Consider the following 18,755-nt stretch of genomic DNA (forward strand, 5'->3'; position numbering starts at 1 on the left):
TGCTGTCCTGGCAAAAACTCAACACGATCATTGTAGGAAGAAACCAGTTACAAGCAGTATGAGAATCACTGAGAGTGGTTGTTCCAATGAAACTATTTATCAAAGTAAACGCAGGTGGGATCCGGCTAACAGGCCATAGCTTCCTGACCCCTGAACTAAACTAAGCAAATTAAAAATGAGTGCAAATCTCAGCCAGTTTTTCCATCTGTGTGACCTTGGGCAAGTTTACTAAACTTTCCGAGCCTCAGTTGACTTTTTGGTAAAATGAGGAGAAAATCTACTTCAAAAAGTAGCTGATGGCTCTTATTATTACCTCTTGCAGACATGAGGACAAGGAACAGCATCCGTCCTAAGAAGGGAAGACTCACTGGCAGGGCGGGTGGGGGCTGGAGGGGATGGTCAAGAAGTCTGAGAAAGCTTCCTGGAGGAGGGGGCCCCGAGTGTTGCTGTCTGTTGGAATGGTGGTGTCACAGGGCCTGCCTCGTGAGTGCATAGCAAAGGGTAGTTGAGATAACGTGACACTTGACTCAAAGCCGAGTTCCTGACAAGGTGCTTCAGCTTGTTATTGTCACTGTCGAGTAAGTGAGCGGGGTGGAACGGGCATTTACAGCCACGTCCTTGGTCATCTTTTAAACTATTTCCTTACATCCCTGGGACATCCTAGCCTCCTCACCCACCTTCCCTGTCTCTGGGCATTTTTGAAGATGGCTCTCCCTTCAAAGGCTCTGCGCGTGGGCGGTCTCTGTGTGTCAGTGTCACTCCCTGTCACGCGTGTACACACACACACACACACACACACACACACGTGAAGGGGAGGTGGAGAGGAAGGCTGCTCAGCCTGGCGGCGGCGGCCTGTGTTCTGCAAGTTGCAGCCCGTGGTCCAGTGTCTGTCTTAGGAACCCTCTGAGCCACATAAGATAAGCATCATTATCACAACTTACATCTGCCACTGAGCACTGTGCAGCTCAAGTTTCATCTTCCGGCTTTAGTTTTTTCATATGCAAAACAATTCCAGTGGATGGAACTAGGGATGGGTCTGCACACTGGAGCTCTGTAGGTCACACTCGGACTGGTCTGCCGTTCAGCCAGCACATGAGTTCTAATGCTTTCAGAAATTAATTCAGCCTCAAGGAGTTTGCTGCAGCTTCTCCCACTGCCTGTTGTCTTAATGTGACCATTTCACATATTTACGGTTTCTTCTTGGTCTCTGAAGGTATTCAGATTTGTAGCTCTTGGATTAAATGACCTTCAGAGTGTCTTTCAGCTCGGAAACTCCATAGTTTTATCTCTTTTTTTGTTTGCTTTGGCCACACTGTGTCTTGTGAGATTTTAGTTCCATGACCAGGAATTGAACCCAGGCCCTTGGCAGTGAAAGGGTGGACTGCCAGAGAATTCCCATGAAATCCCATAGTTTTTTTCTTGTCTGTTTTACAAAAGATGAAAACTAAGGCCAGAGATACACTGTGTTTGTCCAACATCATACAGCCTCTTAATAACTAGGTTGGATTTGGGCCACTGACCCCCAGCTCAGAACTTCTTGCAAAGATTAAATATTCTCAGGACCAAGAACAAGGAAAGAACTCTCAATAAGCAAGACTTACACTTGAATCCCATCAGAAAACACCTCTCTGTACAAATTGTACTATAGTCATGACAGTTCATGAAAGAAACCACCAAGAACAAGATACAAATTCTATAACACAAAAGCAAATGTCTGGAGAGGAATTCACTCAGCAGGCATGGAATTTTTGTGTCTGAAACATCCTTAATTCTCAGTAACTCAACTGAAGGAGGTTAACAGAGACAAATTTCCTCTGGTCAACTTTTTGGAGGCTTTCCCAACCACTTCTATCAGGGGGGTATCAGTCAAGGTTGACTATTTCCTTCCTAATTTCAGAATCATGAGTTCATAAAGTAACCACTTCAGATATCATAGGCTTCTGCATATTAACTGAGTGATGGGTTGATGAATTTACTTAATAACTATTCTTGAGCACCAATTATGTGTCTGGGACTATTTGCACTCAGTGATATGGCCAAGAACAAAATGGACAAAAACCTGTCTTCCTGGAGCTCACAGCCTAGTGGAGCTTATATTCTAATGTTACCATATGTAAAATTATAGATATTAAAAATAAACATAAGGGCAAGTTATGTTGTCCATTAGGAGGTGAGATACCCTTGGCAGAGGGGGCCGGGGCACGCAGAGAGTGTAGGCAGGGATCCCCTCAGTTTGCCGACAGCCCCGAGGGGACGGTGATGAACAAGGGCCCCTCTCTGAGCCCAGCAGAGGAGAGGGCACAGCCGGGGCCAATGGGTAGAGACCACAGCTTAGGAGAGAGTTTCCAATTCCTCACCTCAAACATGGGATTAATCGTAACAGCGTACTTCACAGGGTTTTGTGGGATTAAATAGAATAACGCTAATGCCCTTAACACAGCTCCTGGAACACTAGTCTAAGCTCACACACACCAGCGTGTCCCTTGAACACGGGTCCTGTGTCGTGTCTTCCTCTCCAGGGCACTGACTCTGGGGTAGGCTGGGAACACGCTGAGGAAGGAGAGAGTGCCTCTATCCAGACACCTGAAGTGAAAGTCAAACTCCACTCTTTTATTAAAAAATGACAATAATAATTTGCCAGTTTATTTATTTCTGGCTGTGCTGGGTCTTAGCTTCAGCACTTTGGATCTTCAATCACAGTTGCGGCATGTGAACTCTTAGTTGCGGCAGGCATGTGGGATCTAGTTCCCTGACCAGGGATTGAACCCAGGCCCCCCCGGACTGGGAGCGTGGAGTCTTAGCCACTGGATGGCCAGGGAAGTCTCAAACCTCATCTCTTTTACTAGCCTTGAACAATCCACTAACTCACTCAGTACCTGGGTTTCCTCATCTGTAAAACGGAAGAATAATAATATCCACCTTGCAGCCTTGTTGAGGGGTTTAAATAGGGTCACACCTGTGAACAGCTTAGCACATGCCCAGTAATGTCTGTTGGTACTATCATCGTTATTATATTTTCCTGAGGTCTAGGCCACGCCTGTGTAAGGGAGATTGGAGGCTCACCTGGCTGCTGGGGGTGTGGGCCTTAACGGCTGAAGGGGGTGGTTTCAGTGCTGATCAAACAGCAGCTGGAAATGTGTCAGACTGTGTCCCTCCTGTGCTTGCAGCTCCAGTTCACCCAGTGGAAAAGCCTGAGACCTATGGTGCCTACAAGGTCCTACAGGACCTGCTAGTAGACTGCTGCTGCTCCTCTCTCGCTTGTTCTGATTCAGAGCAAGCTTGTTCTGCCCCAGGGCCTTTGCACTAGCTGTTCCCTCTGCTTCTCTTGGATATTTGCATAGATCACTCCCTCACTTCCTCCAGGCCTTTGTTCAAAAGGCATTTAGCCAGAAGACTTTCTCTCTCCATGCTGCTTAAAATAACCCCCATTCATTACTCTTCTCTTTTATTTTTCTCCAGAGTAGTTTTCTCCACTTGACATAGTATATATTTACTCAGGCTTTTTCAGTGTCTTCACCACTAGAATGTAAGCTTCACTGTAAAATCTCCAGGTGCCTGACATGTGTTAGGAACTCAAATATTTGCTGAACGAATAAGTGAATAAGATATCCTGAATACATCCCTGCTTCTCAAGTTTCCCTAGTCTTCCCTTGGCATGCTGGGAGCTGCAAGGTCCTTAGCTATCTGAGAACATAAAGACCCTGAAGTGAGTTAAGAAGCAAAATACGTGCTATATGTGGAGCAAAATACATGGAGTTCATATATTTGCATTGAGGTCAGAGCTTTGCCTCTGCATGATTTCCCTTCTCCGAGCTTTAGCTTATCCAACGCTAAAAGGAGTTCATAGCGGGATTCTGCAAAGGGGTCCTAAAGAACTGCTGTGGGGGAGGATATGAGGAGCTGAATGTGTGCATGGAGTTCCAGGCCCTCTGCTTCACCTGTACCAGCCACAGAAGCTCCCCGCTCATCAGGTTTATCACTGGATTCTATGGTACCTTTCATCTTCTGGGGAAAAAGTTATCGGATGCCAAAAATTAATCTGAAAGCAGGTAAACTAGATGCTGCTTCAGGTCCCTTCCTGCACTGGAATTCCTCGAGTCCTGCCTGGTGGCTCAGATAGTAAAGAATCCGCCTGCAATGCAGGAGACCTGGGTTTGATTCCTGGGTCAGGAAGATCCTCCAAAGAAGGGAATGGCTACCCACTCCAGTATTCTTGCCTGGAGAATCCCATGGACAGAGGAGCCTGGCGGGCTACAGTCCATAGGGTCGCAAAGAGTTGGACACGACTGAGCAACTAACACTTTTTCACTTTTTCTTTCTGCAGCGGCTTCTAACAAAGGCAGTTCCCCTGCCGGGTCCCAGGAGACTCCTGAGGCCAGCAGACTCACCTGGGACATGTGAACCACCTCAAACCAGCGCAGGATGCCGGGAAGCTTGTATGCGGTCGTGAAGGAGGTCCTCTCGATCCACATCGACTGTCCCATTGGAGCGAGGCAGGGGCAGGAAAGCAACACACTTATGAAACCTGACCAGCAGAGTTGGGGCCCAGCCAGGCCGCCAGACCTCCTATCCACCCGGAATCAGAATAAAAAATTGCAAGATCCAGAAACACACTCCCGTCTTACCCTGAAGAATCCTTTCCCAACGTGAAGTTTACATTTTCCCTAGATTTAGGCCCAGCATGTTTTAACCTGGGTCTCTGAATAGGCATCAGTTTTAGGCACAATTGAATGCATTCACCTGCATTTTCTGGGTGTGTGTGTATAGCAATCTATCATCATATTCTTAAAGGGGCAGAGACTCCCCCCCAAATATGAAGAATCCCAGTTGAAGGGAAAAAGCAGAGAGAGACTTGGAGCTGGCTGCTTGTGCCAGCCTTGGCCCTTGGGAAGAGAAGACAGGTCCTGGCTAGGAAACACAGGGACAGTGGGACTGTGGTTCCCCATGGCTGACAGGCGCTCTTGCCAGACCTGGGTTATACGGAGAGTGGAGAGGCTCAAGAAACGAGACGACAAACCCAACAGAAGAGCCTGGAGAGTGGGTGTCATCATACCGATAGAAGCCAGGCTCCTTCCTGCGGGTTTGGGTCAGAGGCCCTCCCATTATGATTCTGCAGGAGCATGCTCTGGTCGGTACAGAGGCCCAGGGGAATGACCGAGGCTGCTGATGGGGACAGGAGATACTTACAGCAAACTCATTCTCAGGATCGACGGTCCCCTTGCGCACTGGCCGGGAATAGTGGAACTTTTGCACGTAGTTGGATTTATAAAAGCTGCAAGACAGGAAGAGGCTGAGGCTCCTGATAGCAAAACCTGACCTGACCCTGCACTGTCCAGGGAAGCCCTCCGCAGTAAACTCTAGGTCTGTTAGAGACCTCGCTGTAGCACTTAAAACCAGGCTTTCCTTCTAAGATGATTTAGAAGCTCATCAGTCGTATGCCCTCATAAGAACATAGCACCCCTCAGGGTACCCCAAAAGCTGAAATTCTATCATTAATACACATATTGGTGCCCGGGCATTGTTTCTGATGATCTCGATGAAGGATCTGGATACATCCAGGGTCCTAGACTAATGGCCCAGAGGTGTCTTCTAAGGACTCCTTTAGGTGTCCCAGCTACCCCCCATCAGTCCTCCTGAATCTCTAGGGCTCTTCTAGCATCAACGACAGCAGGGCACAGTGCTGGCTGTGTGGTTCTCGTCCGTTGCCCGAGGGTGCCTTACTGAGATGGGGACGGAAGGCTGAGATGCAGGCTCAGCTACATCTGTTCCCCTACCTCCCTTGCATGAGACCACTGCTCCCCCAAGGAGCAGGCCGTTCCTCTCACAAATGAGCTCCTGCTCGGACAGGCCCTCCCAGAGAAGAAGCCTTTCCTAAGGCACTCAAGGTGTGAAACTGGGCACCTGGGCTTAAGGGGGGTGAGCCAGACAGCTTGGAGTGGGCAGCCTGCTGCCCACAGATCCCACAGACCTTCTGCTTCACCGCTTCATTCCTGACCTTGTCTTCTGGTATTAAACAGATCATTCTTGTCTTCATGCTGCTACCTCCAATGCCTCCTTTATTTTATATTTTTAATTTTTTGGTTTGTGGGTTCTCAGTTCCTTGACCGGGGATTGACCTTTGGCCCTCAGCAGTGAAAGCACGGAGTCCTAACCACTGGGGAACTCCCTGAATGTACCCTTTTAAAATCATAATCTGGACACATCCATTGTCAATGCACAACCTTCACAAATGCCTAAAAGATGTCCCTCTGGAGCAAGTGCTCAGCCCAAGCATCATGCCCCTGTCGCCCACCCTCCCTGTCACCCGCCCACCCACATTCTCCGGCTGTGGATTCCTGGAGCCGATCCAGGACCAACCTGAGTGACAGGCTCTCCAGGTCCCGTTCAGTGAAGCCCATCGCCACTTCCTGAGGACTCCCGGCCACCCCTGGTGTCAGCCTTTCAGGGGCAGGGCCCAGAGGGCTCACGGGGGTGATGCTTCTCCCAGCAAGAAAATGGAAAATGGGAAAAGATAGAAGGGTACCAAGGCCTGTCCTCCCACCAGCTCTGCTTGCTTGGTAGCCCCACAGAATTTTCCTCCCCACATTCCTTCCCCTGAACTGAGGGGCTTACTTTATAATCTGGTCTGGCACCGGCTTATTCTTGAACCTCGGGTGTTCATCCAAGACGGGCTGGACGGTGAAACACTGGATGTCTGCAATTCCTGTAGTTAAGGGCTCACAATGTGTTGGTCGGGGGTGGGGGGCAGTTCCAAGCACAGCAGGTCCCAGCTGAGACCCTCCGCCCCCAGGACATTTCTCTGGGGTCAAGTTTTTAATGCGTGACAAACCTCAAGATGGTAGGTCCTAGTGACCACTCAGCAGTCACCGTGGTCCTTATTAGAGCTGCAACCCCATCTGAGGGCTCAGCCTCTGCTAATAGTTGCTTAGTATCAGTAGTCCTTAATCTTTGCTATACTATTATCATGAACAAGAACCTAATGCATTTATAGCTCTTGATTGATTGCAGAGAATGTCTCCCCATGGTCTCCTTTCATCTCTCTCGTTCCATTGACCAGTGCTGTTAACGTAAATCATACTTTCCAGAGAAGAGGACATCAGGGTCAAAGAAGCTGAACAACATGGTGAAGGTCACACAGCTTGTGAGCACAGAGCAACAGTCTGTATTTAACCCTAAGCTCAGGGTTTGTTGACTGTAATTGGTGCTACCCTCTGAGCAGCAGCAGCATCATCACCTGAGGGCTTGTTAGAAATGGTGACTCTCAGGTCCCACCTAAGATCTAATGAGTCCTGGTCTGCATTTTATAGGATCCTCAGGTGATGCACATGCATGCTGCAGTTTGAGAAGCCCTGCGTTAGAGCAAGTGAATACATGCCATTTAGCACTCTGAGAGTTACTGCCTGGGGCAGGAACATAAGGCCATGTCCAGGCCCAGTGGGAGAGAGCTCTGTGATTGATTAGTGATGCCTGCCAGGGGCACAGGCTACAGAAAAGTGACCGCGTGTGCCAGACTTCCGTCACGCCTGTTCCAGACCTCCGTTCATTGTCAGTCAATGATGCAGCAAGCCACATCACCAGTCCCATCCCTGAACCTCACTTCCCTTTCCCACCCTCCATGGCTTCTTTACCCGTCTCTCATTCTCAGGGATCCAGGTTCCCTCACCCCTCTATTCTATCTGATGTCCACCACAACTTGAAAATTCTTCCCTTGAGCCTGACATTTCTGCCAATTAAGAAAGCACAAACTCCTCTTGTTGGCATTCAAATATGCCAATTTTGAATATGAACTATTTAAATATTCCAATAGGATTCCAACTCATTTCCCACCATTATTTCTGAGTATGCAATAGATGGTACTGTTCCCTTTGCTTAGACTATTTCTCCATATCACCATGAAATTCAGTTTGCCATCAGCGAGGTGTCCCTTTCCTTCCTGACCCTCCATGGCATCGCATCTGAACATAGAACTCTCATCTCTGCAGCTCTCTGTCTTCTCCCTACAGTCCCCTTCCCACCAGATTGGGAGCTTCCTGATGCAGGCACTAGGACTCCTTCACACAAAAGAAATGGCCAAACGTAATTCCAAGTTACATCCAATCCTCCCTCACTCAATAAACTCACTCTACACTAACATGTTGGGGGTGTCAGTGTTTTACTGCTAAGGAGCACTTACACACTCAATGAGGGTCCCTCAGAAAGAGACAGAAAGACAGAGGCAAAGAGAGATCAAGAGAGAGACAGAGGCAGAGACCACGAGAGAGGAAAGGGCAGGAACAAGTCATGCTTGATACAAATGAGTAAGCCTTACTGGAAGAAGTCGCATAACACTCAGGAAAACTAATTTCTATCTCAAGCTCTACAGCAGACAGCCTTCTCTGGGAGGGAATTCTTTCTGGATTAAGTCTAGGGCAAGAGTTGGCAACCTATAGCCCTCTGATCAAATCTGAGTCACTGCCTGCTATTGTATGGCTCCCAGCTAAGAAGAGCTTTTATAGTTTCAACATTTGAAAAAAAGAGTATTATGTGACATGTGATAATAATATTAAATTTAAATGTCAGTGTTGATAAATAAAAGTTTTACTGGGACACAGCTACACCCATCCATTTATGTACTACCCACAGGGCTCCCCTAGCACAACAGAGGTGAGCAGCTGTGACAGAGACACACGGTCCACAGAGGCTAAAATGTGTCCCATCTGGTCCTTCATGGTAAGTCTGCCAAACCCTGCATTAAAGGAGGTTCTAAGCCACGCCTGCTTATTTGGTCCTAGAGGAGAACCCAAACCTGTCCTGAAGAAGCCAGTGACATCACCCTCCAATCATGTCCAGCAGGCTGCGTGTTAAATGGCAGAGGGGAGCATGGGGACCAGGAGACACCCACCTACGAGACCTCTGCTGTCAAGCGTCTTCCTCTACTTGGGTACCTATGTGAGAAGACACTGGATCTGTTACCTCTCCAAACTGCTTGTCATGCAACACAGGAAGGCAACAGAACACAGTGTTAAGAGCTCAGAGTTTGGCAAAAGTCCAACTTGGGTTAAATCTTAGTTCCATCAATTTCTGAGACCTTGTACAAGCTGTTTACATTTTTGAGCCTCATTTTTCTTATTTGCAAAATGCAGAGAGTAAGAGTATGCAACTCATGGGATTATTATGAGGATAAAATGAAATAATGCATGAAAATGCCTGGCATGCCATCACTTTACAACAGTTAATAGAGAACACTCTGTTCATTAATCGTAAATGAAAACGATGGCATTACAGAAAGAATGCAGACTTTGAGACAGACTTTGGAGTTCAAATCTCAACTCCATCATTAACTAGCTTTGTACTCTTAGGCAAACCACCTTACCTCTCTGCCTCGTGCACTTCTCTATGAAATAGGGACAATTAATACCCACCTAATAGAGTTTTATTGGGATTGTTACTGTTTTTAGTCACTCAGTCATGTCCGATTATTTTGTGACCCTATGGACTGTAGCCCGCCAGGCTCCTCTGTCCATGGGATTCTCCAGGCAAGAATACTGGTGTGGGTTGCTACTTCCTTCTTCAGGGAATCTTCTAGATCCAGGGATCAAACCTGAGTCTCTTGCGTTATGGACAGATTTCTTACCACTGAGCCACCAGGGAAGCCGTTATGGGGATTAGGAAAATCTAGTTATAAAACCTCTGGTCTTAGGCATGGCATGAAGAGGACATTGAGCAAACGTCAGCCCTCTCCCCCTCCACCTGACTCTTGGAGCTGAATCAGGCCTGCGTATGATGACATGGCCCAGTAACACATGCTTTCTCCTCCCATCATGAGTTAAAAGGCCACATAGTTGTTCAATGCCAGGACATCCACGTAGCAGGGCCTTCGTACTAATCCCATGTCTCGCCTGTAACCAAACTCACATGTGTAACCAGCCAGCTTTGCCACTGGTTACATTTCCTCCTGCAAATAACCATGGCAGAGCATGCATGAAGGGCAGGCGAGCATAATGAAAAGGTTACAGATGAATATGTATCACCCGAGGGGACAATATTTGCATTAAGGTTCAGCAGACTTAGCAGACCAGCCATGCAACCTGTCAGCCCCATTTTAAAGGCTGTGGCTTAATCTGTGCTACAGGGCGCAACGTGGGAGCTGGGCTAGGTTAATGCACCCCTTGGAGCATCAGCTCCTGATCTTGTGAACACTATGCTTTGCTGCACTGGAGCCTGTTTCCACCATACCTCCCCAACCTCACTAGCACCATGTCCTGTCACTTCGACTTTCTGTGTGCCCCAGACAGCTCGCTCCATCCACACCTCCCTCCCGTCTACCTTTCTCTAGCTTTCCCCGCTCTCTTCTTTTCTTTCTCTTTCTGTTGACCAGCAAGCGTTCTCTGAGAGCTGCCTTTGAGGATCTCTGCAGTGAGCAAGAGCACAGGTCTCTGCCTTTCTGGAGCTTCCGTGCTAGTTCTACCCTTTTTTTGATCCTTTTTATTGTAGAAAAGACCCTGATGCCGGGAAAGATTGGAGGCAGGAGGAGAAGGGGATGACAGAGGACGAGATGGTTGGATGGCATCACTGACTCCATGGACATGAGTTTGACCAAACTCTGGGAGATGGTGAAGGACAGGGAAGCCTGGAGCGTTGCAGTCCATGGGGTTGCAGAGAGTCAGACACGACTGAGCAACTGAACAACAACTGTGGTAAAAGTCACATTATCAAACCATAATATTTTAACCATATTTAATTTTACAGTTCAGTGGCACTAAGTACATTCACACTGTTGTGCAACTCTCACCATCATCCATCTCCCAAAGTTTTCACCTTCCTAAGCAGAAACTCTCCTCATTAAACACTAAGTCCCCGTGGTGCACGCGTGTGCGCATGCTAAGTCACTTCAGTCGTGTCTGACTCTCTGTGACCCCGTGGACTGTAACCCACCAGGCACCTCTGTCTATAGGGACTCTCCAGGCAAGAATACTGGAGTGGGTTGCCATGCCCTCCTCCAGGGGATCTTCCCAACCCAGAGACTGAACCCACATCTCCTGTGCTTCCTGCATTGCAGGCGGATTCTTTACCATTGGGCCACTGGGGAAGCCCAAGTCCCCATCGCCCCTCCTCAAACCCCACTCCCTGGCTCCTGGTATCTACCAGTATGCTTTCTGACTCTATGAATTTGACTATTCTAGGTACCTCGTATAAGTGCAATTAAACAGTATTTGTCTGCACCTACTGTATATTGGAATGTATTTTTAATGTTAACTTGATATATACTCCAGACTTCCCTGGTAGCACAGTGGTAAAGAATCTGCCTGCCAGTGCAGGGAGATGCAAGAGACACAGGTTCAATCCCTGGGTCGGGAAGATCTCTTGGAGGAGGAAATGGCAACCCAATCTAGTATTCTCGCCTGGGAAATTCTATGGACAGAGGGAGCTGGTGGGCTACAGACCACTGGGGTCACAAAGAGCCGGACACCTCTGCGCACACACATAGACAATATACGCCCCATGAACAGACTGCACACACATACACAATATACGCCCCGTGAACAGGCTGCACACACATACACAATATACGCCCCGTGAACAGGCTGCACACACACATACACAATATACGCCCCGTGAACAGGCTGCACACACATACACAATATACGCCCCGCGAACAGGCTGCACACACATACACAATATACGCCCCGTGAACAGGCTGCACACACACATACACAATATACGCCCCGTGAACAGGCTGCACACACATACACAATATACGCCCCGTGAACAGGCTGCACACACATACACAATATACGCCCCGTGAACAGGCTGCACACACATACACAATATACGCCCCGTGAACAGGCTGCACACACATACACAATATACGCCCCGTGAACAGGCTGCACACACATACACAATATACGCCCCGTGAACAGGCTGCACACACATACACAATATACACCCGGTGAACAGGCTGCACCCTCTTGTTTTTTTCTCTCTATCCTGCTGTTCAGTCAACATGTGGGACACGACTATGTGTGAAGCGGTTTTACATCTGAAAGCACGAAAGATGGTGACAGATTGAGATCAGTTTGCTAAACAAAAACAAACAGGGGTCGAGACAGCAGGGTACCGGAGGCTTCCAATAAGGTGAGCAAGGAGGCCTCTCCTGGGGGGGACACTGACTTAGAATTTGATGGGCGAGAAAGGGGCTGAGGGAAAGGCATTCCAAGCAAAGAGAAGCGAAAACACACAGGCCCAGAGGCAAGAACCAGCTGGGCATGTTTAAGGGACAGAAACAAGATCTGTGCGGCAGAGAAGCATGAGAAAGGGAAGGAAAAGCTGGGGGCAATGACGCTGGAGACACAGGCAGGGGCCAGAGGAAGGACAGCCTTGCAGGCTTGCTCAGGAGTTCTGATTTTACTATAAGAGCAATGTGGCACCCTTTCCGTTCTTGGAACCGCAGGGCCTTTGCACACGATGCTCTTTTCCTCTGTCTAGGACACTTTTCCCACCTCACCACTCACCTTCAACATCACCTTTCTCAAGGAAGACTTTCCTTCCCTCCCAATCATGGTAACCAGCAGGGCTTTCTTATAGCATTGATCACATTTTTACAAATACCTACTTAATGATGCTGTAAATGTCTTTTACTTGCTAGACTGGAAGCTCCCTGGAGGTAGGACCACTTTGTGAGTGTAATCTCTGGTTCCCTGTACAAGGAAATGCTTGGCAGAGTCAGGGCTTGATGGTAATCATCACAAAGAAAGAAGGAATGAGTGAGTGAGTGAATTTATCAATGAACATAACATTTAGAGTTTCCTGAGATGGGTTCTTTTTGGATCCCACACTGGACACTGAAATTGGCACCACTTCAATGATTCTGGCAGCAGTTTCCAGCTCTAGGACAGGGCTGTGTGGACTGAAGTCCTGGCAGGGCTTCCCATGCCCGGCCCTTGGCAGGGGCATTTGTTAAGGATACATTGGCCTGGGGCGTTCTTCACATCATCCCCAGGGGCAGAGGTTGTGTTCATCTTCTCCGCGTTGGGGAACTGGCTCATCAGCTGCACCTGGAAATCTTCTCTTCGCTCATACTCCTTCCCTCGGTAGATGAACACTTTGTTCTGCAGACAAATGACATCCATCAGAAATCCCAGGGTCCAGGCTTGGAGGAGATGGTTCAAGCCAAGCTGGGAGGCTGGTCAGGAGCATGGGGCTGTGGTGATAGCCTATAGATCTCTTCACCCTCTGTCTCCCCTCCAGGGAAAGGATGGAACCTCAACTCACACACCTTCTAGCTGGGCACACCACTTTTTTAAAAGGACTGGTTCTAAAGGGAGAAGAGAGCATGGATGCTGAGAACGTTTTCTTCAAACCATCCTGTGTGCAGCCTCCAGGGCAATTCCTCACTCCACTGTCACACCAGCTCTCCAGTCTGCATGGCCACACAGTTTCCCTCCTGCCTTTAATGGGCCATATGGGCTAAACCTGTGGGCTGGAAGGGACCAGCATGCAGGTCCTTCGTCACCAGGCTCCATGGAAACACACTTTATCCTTCCCTGACATGTTAGCTTCCTCTAGACCAATAGTTTTTAAACAGGCAGTGATTTTGCCTCTTAAGGGATGCTGGTTATGTCTGGAAACAGTTTTGACTGTCACAACTCCAAGGAGGGGCACTCCTGGGACCTAGTGGGCAAGAATCCTTCAATGCACAGGATCGGCCCATAGCTGAGTGTTATCTAGTCTAAAGTATCTATAGAGCAGAGGTTAAGAAACCCTGTTCTAGATCCTATCTGTGCCACTGTGCTGCCTCTAATGGTCTCTAAACTCTTCTGTCCAAACCTATGCCTGTATCAATGTTTCCAAACCTGGATCCTCATTTCGGGCTTCCCTGATAGCTCAGTTGGTAAAGAATCCACCTGCAATGCAGTTTGATTTCTGGGTCAGGAAGATCCACTGGAGAAGGGATAGGCTACCCACTCCAGTTTTCTTGGGCTTCACTGTGGCTCAGCTGGTAAAGAATATGCCTGCAATGCCTGGGTTCGATCCGTTGGTTGGGAAGATCCCCTGGAGAATGAAATGGCAACCCACTCCAGTATTCTTGCTTGGGAAATCCCATGGACAGGAGCCTGCTGGACTATAGTCCATAGGGTTGCAAAGAGTTGGACATGACTGAAGCAACAAGTCAGGTCAGGATGGGTTTATTATCGTTATTTTTAAATAAGTTGTTTACCCTCCATATTCTGTTAAGCCTCCATAACTAGTACTAAACAGTTAATGTTTCATATCCTTAGGATCTTATTCCATGGATTCAACCAACCATGATTCAAAAATATTTGAAAAAAAATCTAGAAACTTCCAAAAAGCAAAATTTGAGTTTGCTGCACTCCAGCAACTATTTACAAAGCATTTACATTGTATTTAGTATTGTAAGTAATCTAGAGGTGATTTGAATCATTTAGGAGATTGTATGCAAACACTACACTATTTTATATAAAGGACTTGAGGATCAGGTGTTGTTCTCTGCACAGGGTCTTAAAACCAATTCCTAGTGAGTACCAAGGCACAACTGCATTTTAAAATTGTCTCAGTTTTAATTTTGGATGTCATAAATGTAGATAGATACAGTCTACAAATACAGAAGTTCTCTGGGGCCCTTGATCATATTTTTAAGAGATAAAGTGGCCCTGAGACCAAAAGGTCTGAGAACTTGTGCAATACAGTTCCCGCTGGGTAGCAGAGCTCCTCCAGCCTCTCTGAGCACCTCGCCTCTGGGATGGTGTGCTCACTACCTCACAAGGCAGGCAAGGTTGCCGTGTATGTAGAGAAACCCAGCAGGTGGCTGAGGTGCTGTTGATGGACAGGGACTGAGGAATGTGCAGGAGATGGGCACAGCACTCAGACACAGGGGGGCACAGGATCTGAGCTCAAGCAGAGCCTCAAAGAACAGAGGGAGGGCCGAGATGCCGAGGCCCCGGGACCCCGGCCTGTGACGGAGTCACCCACAGACTTACCCGGAGGAAGGAGGGGAAACCCTGGCCGTAGTATCCAACGGCAAAGTAGTCTGGCTTCGGCCTGAGGATTTTCATGATGTTTTCATAGAATTTTGCCTGCTGGGTCTGAAAGAAGAGAACTCACAGCTTGTAATAACATAGATGTGTATTAAAGGCACATTCAGCTCTGAGGGGTTAAGACGTGATCATGACACCAGAACAAATGTGCCAAGTGCACATGCTTGCATATTCACAGACCTGTCTGTCAGCATAATAGTGATATATTTACAATATACCAGATACCCTGTTCATCATTCTACCTGCAGGAACACGTGTACTTGCATCACTCTCATAACAATCCCAAGGAACCGTATCTCTGCTTTGCAGATAAAGAAATGGTATCTCAGTGCATCCAGTAAGTATGGAACTGAATCCAGCCAGCTGTTCAGAGCCGCCGCCAGCATCATCACTCTGCCCCCACCGGGAGTGTGTCTGTGGCAGTCTATAGAGGGGTAAGGGTTTCTGGATATGGATGTCTTCCTGTGTATGCACACCCAACGTACTTCACCAGTTCCAAGAGGTGCGTGCTTTTATATTTTAACATCTTTGGAAAGAGTTTGTGTTTTACTGGCATCTTCCAATCGCTATTAACTGGAGAGAAATCATGACGGGGCACATAAAATAGAATGGTGCACCTCACGGATGACAGCATTTCACATTGAACACAATACGGAAGATGAATGTGTGTGGCCCTGGATGTGAACTTGTGTGGTGTGGGCTTGGTGCACAGCCGTACACGTCCATTAGTGTGTGTGTGAATGTATACTGAGTGTGTGTGCATGCATAGATGTGCATGGTTGGTGGTGGTGATGGTTTAGTCCATAACACAGGAAATATGTATTTGTTAGTACAAATTATTTGTTTGTTTTAGTTGCTAAGTTGTGTCCAGCTCTTTTGCGGTCCCATGGATTATAGCCCACCAGGTTCCTCTGTCCATGGGATTCTCCAGGCAACAGTATGGGAGCGGGTTGCCATTTCCTATTTCAGGCTCTATAGGTGTGTGTATGTATGTATGCATGTGTACTGCATGCATCAGAAGGCATGTGTACCTCCATACCTGTAAACCTCCGTGTGGGCAGACTCAGGCAGATCTGATTGTCTTGGTGCAAGTGGTGTGTGTGTTGACATCATACCTGAGAACACTATATTCCATACCCATCCCCCCCAGAACAAGCTATCAATCTTCTCCTAACACTCGGACTCCCATTTCACAGTTCCCTAGAGGGAGCTGGACTGACTAACCTCTCGAAATGCGCTCAGACGGGGCCCTGGGGTCCTGGGTCTCAGGCCACCAGGACATGTGTGTGGGGAGAGCAGCCCCCAGGCCACCTCCTCACCAGCCCGGGGCTCTGCTTCCCCCTACTTCCCACTTTGCCACCAGATCACGAGCTTTGAGGAGCTAATGGGAACGGCCAGATGGGGAGCACTTTAATGTGATTTATCTGTTAATCAGAAAGCACAAATTTGCGTTTTTATCTAATTGGTTTAGTGATTTGTGGGAATGTCACAGCAAATGTGGCACAGTGTTTATTCGGTATGCGCCAACGTCAGCAGCCCCAGCACCGGGCAGGTACTTAGTGCTCCATCCGAGAGACTGTGCCTGATGAGTTTTCCCAGAAGACCTCCCTTTGGAAATATTCCCAGCTGGGAGGGAGATGCTCAGCACAGTTTGGCTCAGCTCAGCCCAACTTCCATTCCTTTCCTGGTGTCCTGACCCCACATGGCCTCCTGCCTCTGCTCCCCCTCTCCCCAGCCTCTCTGCCCAGCCAAGGCCCCAAGCACCCAACCTCCAGGGCAGTCGGCTCCCCTGGGGACTCCTTACCAAGTTCTGGCTCAGCAGCTGATAGTCAAAGATGTCCATCTCATACTGTTCTGCCAGCTCCTTGCACAGACTGATGGCTTCTTCCCACATCTACGAGGAAGGTCATGGAGACAAAGGTTAGAGAGGCCTCCGGGCTTGCAGAGCCACTGCCGAGGAAGACACCAGGGCAGCTCCACACCTGGGACTGAGCCACAAGCCTGCTTGTAGCCGGGACCCGGCCCCACACCCAGGGAACCAAATGCATCTCTAGAACCAGGCCTATCCTCTGCTTCTCACCCTCGTTTCCTGATAAATAATGGAACACCCACACACTAGGCTAAGTGCTTTATTTCCGTGCTCTCTGGATCTTCACAAGCCCTCGGAGAGGTGACTAGCAGTACCTGCATTTCCCAGGTGAGAAACAGAGGTTCAGACCCGCAGAGCATCCACCCCAGGTCAAAGGCCTAACCTAAAGCAGGGCCAGGATGTGCACTTGAAAATGACCCTTGACCTTATGCTAAGCTTTAGTGGGCCAAACTGAGAAAGTAGCATTGACAAATATATATACTACCACATGTAAAATAGGTAGCTAGCGGGGAGCTGCTATACCACACAGGGAGCCCAGTCTGGGGCTCTGTGAGGACGCAGAGGGGTGAGATGGCGGGAGGGGAAGGAGACTCAAGAGGGAGGGGACATATGTGGTGTGTGCATGACTGACTCGTGTTGCACAGCAGAAACCAACATAGCACTGTAAACACTGCAAAACAATTTTCCTCCAGTTAAAAAAAAAATCCGCTCCCTTAGAAAGTGACAGTGTTAGTCCCTCAATCATGTCGGACTCTTTGCAACTCCATGGACCACCACAGTGGTCATGGGTCACCACAGCAGCCCACCACAGTCCTCTGTCTGTGGGAGTCTCCAGGCAAGAATACTAGAGTGGATAGCCATTCCCTTCTCCAGGGGATCTTCCTGACCCAGGTTTCAGAGCTGGGCCTCCTGCACTGCAGGTGGATCTTTAGTATCTGAGCCATCAGAGATTTACCAAAGAAAATGGTTCACGAGGAAAATAAGCAGGCAGCGAATTTCTGAGGATGGAGTTGGAGCCAGATACAGTTCTCTTGATGTTTGCTACTGGGATCTTCTCACTCTGCCAATAACATCACTTTCTTTTTCCCTTTGGCCAACTTTCTGCCCTCCCTCCCTTCCACCCTTCTCTTTCTCTCACTTTAAAAAACAAATGTGGTAAGAACACTAAACCTGAGATCTACCCACTTAACAGGTTTTTAAATGCGTAACACAGAATTGTTAACTATAGGCCCAATGTCATACAGAGATGTCTAGAATTTACTCATCTTGCATAAATAACACTTTATACCATCACTTCTTAACTGCATTATTTAGGGTAAGTGAGCAATGGGCGTCATAGAGGTGGAGGTGGAGGTGGTACTAGAGTATTAAAAAAGAGTGACGAAAACTTTTTTAAACAGGTCTTTTCCATCTTTAAAAAAAAATTCTGAAAAAAAAAAAGCCTCTGGACAGAGGGGGTCCTTTCGATCTGTTCCATTTTAACTGAAACCAACAGATCATCCTTCCATCCTAGACCACAGGGGTCAGGAACCCCTACAGAGAGGCAGAGGGAGGCACTGGGTGGGCTGGAGATCTGGCAATCTCAAGGGACACCCATTACATTTCAAATTTGGTTTCAAATGGAAGATGCACCTAAAATGGAGAAGTTGGGGGATGTGGGGGAGGAGGGAGGGAGGTTGCCAAAATGCAGTGTGTGCTTTGTCGCGAAAGTGCTCTCTCTGCATCCAAGCATAAAAATAAATAAAAGCAAGCGCTGAGTGGAGGAGCCACGGCTGTAAACCCAGGGGCAGCTTAGTGAGCAGCATAAAAATGTTTTACGTGCCAGGAGGAATCAAGTCCACAGTATGGGC

General features: G+C 48.2%; 1 protein-coding gene across 17 annotated transcripts in view; it reads right to left on the minus strand.

Annotated features, from left to right (window-relative positions):
* The window catches only part of DOCK2 (dedicator of cytokinesis 2), a 477,583-nt gene that overhangs the window by 19,307 nt on the left and 439,521 nt on the right, over positions 1-18,755 (minus strand). For all 17 annotated transcript variants that reach the window (XM_081520659.1, XM_081520666.1, XM_081520650.1 and 14 more), the window contains 6 exons: positions 16,840-16,929; positions 14,979-15,083; positions 12,947-13,088; positions 6,613-6,694; positions 5,188-5,272; positions 4,389-4,475 (listed from right to left, as the gene is read on the minus strand). In XM_081520659.1, the coding sequence (XP_081376785.1) occupies positions 4,389-4,475; positions 5,188-5,272; positions 6,613-6,694; positions 12,947-13,088; positions 14,979-15,083; positions 16,840-16,929 (591 nt within the window). The remainder of the gene's footprint in view (positions 1-4,388; positions 4,476-5,187; positions 5,273-6,612; positions 6,695-12,946; positions 13,089-14,978; positions 15,084-16,839; positions 16,930-18,755) is intronic.

The sequence above is a fragment of the Giraffa tippelskirchi genome, chromosome 8 (assembly GCF_054371585.1).
Source record: "Giraffa tippelskirchi isolate mGirTip1 chromosome 8, T2T-mGirTip1v1.2.pri, whole genome shotgun sequence".
Taxonomy (NCBI): Eukaryota; Metazoa; Chordata; class Mammalia; order Artiodactyla; family Giraffidae; genus Giraffa; species Giraffa tippelskirchi.